At 49.5% G+C, this 3064-nt stretch overlaps 1 protein-coding gene across 1 annotated transcript in view; it reads left to right on the top strand.

Moving 5' to 3' along the window:
* The first annotated feature begins 2858 nt into the window (after positions 1–2858).
* The window catches only part of DNAL1 (dynein axonemal light chain 1), a 36452-nt gene continuing 36246 nt past the window's right edge, over positions 2859–3064 (top strand). The window contains exon 1 of the mRNA XM_019519103.1: positions 2859–3014. Coding sequence (XP_019374648.1) covers positions 3012–3014 — 3 coding nt within the window. The 5' untranslated portion in view covers positions 2859–3011. The remainder of the gene's footprint in view (positions 3015–3064) is intronic.

Genomic DNA, 3064 nt, shown 5'->3' with positions numbered 1-3064 from the left:
CCTCACAGAGGGAAAAAGGATACCAGGTTGTCTTCTCCCCGTCACTAAGGCCAGGTGTACATCACAGGCAAGCTACAGGGTAGTTCCCCCCTGAGCTCTGCAGTCCTGGAGCTCCTTCCCTTCTCTGAGCCTGGCTGAGTCATTCCCCACCCCCAGTTCCCTCCCCTCTCCTGCCTCAGGAGCCAATCACAAACATGCATATGCTCTTGCAAAACAACTTTCTCAACTTTCCCACTCTGCCTTTGCAAGAATCCTTAGCCCTGCTGAAAGTCCAGCAGCAGCTGTTACATGAAAAAAATATATCTTTGTTTATTACGGTAGCCATGGGCAACTGGTGTCTCCTGAGTCAGGGGGGCACTTGCCCACCCAGCAGCCATTCAGGAACTAGGGGGTGGAGGGTTCTCCCGGCAAGCTGATCGTGCTGCTGGCACTTCCAGCTGGTGCAATCGGTGGCAAGGGAACACCCCACCCTGGGGTGGTGCAGTCAGCTGTGGGGGAGGGCCATAGGGATCACTTCCCCTGGTGCCCCTGCTCCCCAGCCAGAGCTTTCAGGGGGGTACCAGTGGTCTCACCTGCCCCCCCCACCCATCACCTAAGCAGGGAATGCTGCTGTCAGGGGGATCCAATGCTCTCAGGGGGTGCATGTAGCCCCCATTCATCCCCTATACATCACCACTGATGGCAGCCTTGATCCTACTTAGACACAGCAGGCCTTTTTAAAGGGTTCACAACCTCCTGTGTGGTACATAAGCTAGGGCAAATCAAGTTTAATTTTAATTAATTTAATTCAGTGTTTTACCTTTATTTCACTCACAACACATAAACATTTGTTTTATCTCATTCATATCAACAGGAGTCTCTCACAAAGGGAAAAAGTAGAATAGCACTTTATTTTATTTTAGTTTGCTGCCTAGGCCTCATTCCTGTCTTAGTTAATGGGGTAATTCCATTGAAGCTAACTGAAAATGTCTTGTTAAGGGACAGAAAAATTAAACCAGTCGAAGGGGGAGGAGTTGTTTCTTGTTTTTTTAACAAGCGTGGAGGGGAGCCAACAACTGTACTGCTGCTGCCTTGTGCTGTTAGGGGAGAAAGACAGTGTTAAAAAGAGTCCAGTAAACTCCTTATTAAGTGAGGCAGGTTGCTCAACCTCCAGCCCCAATAATGACTGTGAAGCTTAAGTTGATCTGGGCCTACTCACAAAAGTTAAACTACAAAATATTGATGACAATTGCATAGTACAAGAAGTTGTATGTTTGCAGTTGGACCTTCTGAAAAGAAATAATAAGGCATCACTTACAGTGTATCTTACTATACTATGATGATTTTAGGCAGGCTCCTGTGTGTTTGGTATGTACCTATGTAAAATGTCTATCCTCGATTATTTAGTATAGCAAATAGTTCTTTCCAATTAACTTGTGTTTATGTGCAGGAAGAAACATTCTCCATACGGTTTTGATAGGTGTTTCCTTCCAATTTACTTTTGTTTTGCCTCAGTAGTTCCCTTGATCTTCCAAGGACAACTCCTAAAAAACTTTGTGTTTTTCCTAGCTGTTAAGCACTTTCTTGATATATTCCAACTCAGTACAAATTGATAACATCCTGTTACTGAGGAAGGTAATTCAATGAAAATTGGGACTTTCTGATAACCAGTAATGAACAGTTTAATTAACAGGATTTTCCTGTTAATTGTTGCTTGTGTTTCTCTCTTGATTTACACAGCTACAAGAATGCTTTGAAGATGTTGGGCTAAAGGGTGTAAAGGAGGAATGAAGCAGTTAACAGGGTGCACTTTAAGAATGTGAAATCATTCTGACAAGAACAGCTATGGACCCAGCTGATCTTCTGGTGAACAGATGCACATCTTGAGAAGCTGACGAGACTGTGACTGCCTTTTTGCCTTTATTGGTGAGATACTATCACTTTTACAGTTAAACATACTGGACTTTGCTTTGATTTAGGCTCATTTAACAGTGAATAGTTGTAGTAAATAAAGCTTTTCTGTCATTTATCGAATGAGTTGTCGTGTCAATCCTTTATACGCTAGTCCTGAATCTCATTTCATAATTTAACAGGCCCACAGGCCAAATCCAGCCTATGGAGCCATGGCATCTGGATCCTCATGGGTTGGAAAATCTAGCAACAGGGGAGTGGTAGAAGCTCCGTGCAGCAGGATCCAGCCCCACCTTAGCCCCTGCCCCCCCCCCAGTCAGACAGATCAGGATTAGGCTGTGCATAACCCTCCATGGCCAGATTGGGGCCCTGCCACAACAGCACCACGTGTGGGAAGAAGCCCAGCAGCCCAACCTGGCTTGGGGACAGACATAACACTGCCCATCTGGCCCACACAGTAAAAAAGTTGGCACAGCTGGAATAAGGAGCTCCTGAGGCCCTACAACAGTGATTCTCAACCAGGCCCCACTACATTGCAGACAGTTATGGAGGCAGGGCCTGACTCCAAAAAGGTTGAGAACAACTACTAGGAGGGGACCCCCAAAGCTTCTCCTGGCATCCTTGGGAAACCATTGCCAGAGGGGCTGCCCCACAAAGGGCAGTGCTCCTCCACCTCTCCGGACTCAGGGTTCCTTATGGCAGCAGATGCAGCACCCCACACACTTCTGTGAGAGGTGCAAAACCCAATGCACCTATTCCAGGGCTTCCCTCCTTGCAGAAGGGCCGGGATCAGCCAAGCAGGGCCAACCTTGATACCCCCCCTGCGCCTGGCTAAGAAGCCCCGCCACAGCGAATCCGGGCGGAGGGGGCTGCCCTGTGACGTCACACGCGACCTGCCACCGCCCAGCAACTATCGAGAGCGAGAGGGCTACAGCTAGCCCGGCGCACGGGGAAAGAAGGGGGGGTATTTCCGCTCACGTGGTTTCCGGCAGGGCACTCTAGTTGGCCGCGCACCTCGATGCTCCCCAGGTGCTGCGGCCGCAGTCTGCACCGGCGCTGATGGAGCATGCGCAGAAGCCGAGCGTGCCCTAGCAACCGCCTGGGTGACAGTAGCAACCGGAATGGTGAGGGAGGCGGCGCGGGGCGCGGGGCGCGGGGCCCGGCTGGGGCCGGG

The sequence above is a fragment of the Gavialis gangeticus genome, unplaced genomic scaffold (genome assembly GCF_001723915.1).
Source record: "Gavialis gangeticus isolate Ggan-Ray unplaced genomic scaffold, GavGan_comp1, whole genome shotgun sequence".
In the NCBI taxonomy this organism is placed as follows: domain Eukaryota; kingdom Metazoa; phylum Chordata; order Crocodylia; family Gavialidae; genus Gavialis; species Gavialis gangeticus.
The sequence above is the reverse complement of the archived record's forward strand: the minus strand, read 5'-3'. Positions and strand labels throughout refer to the sequence as shown.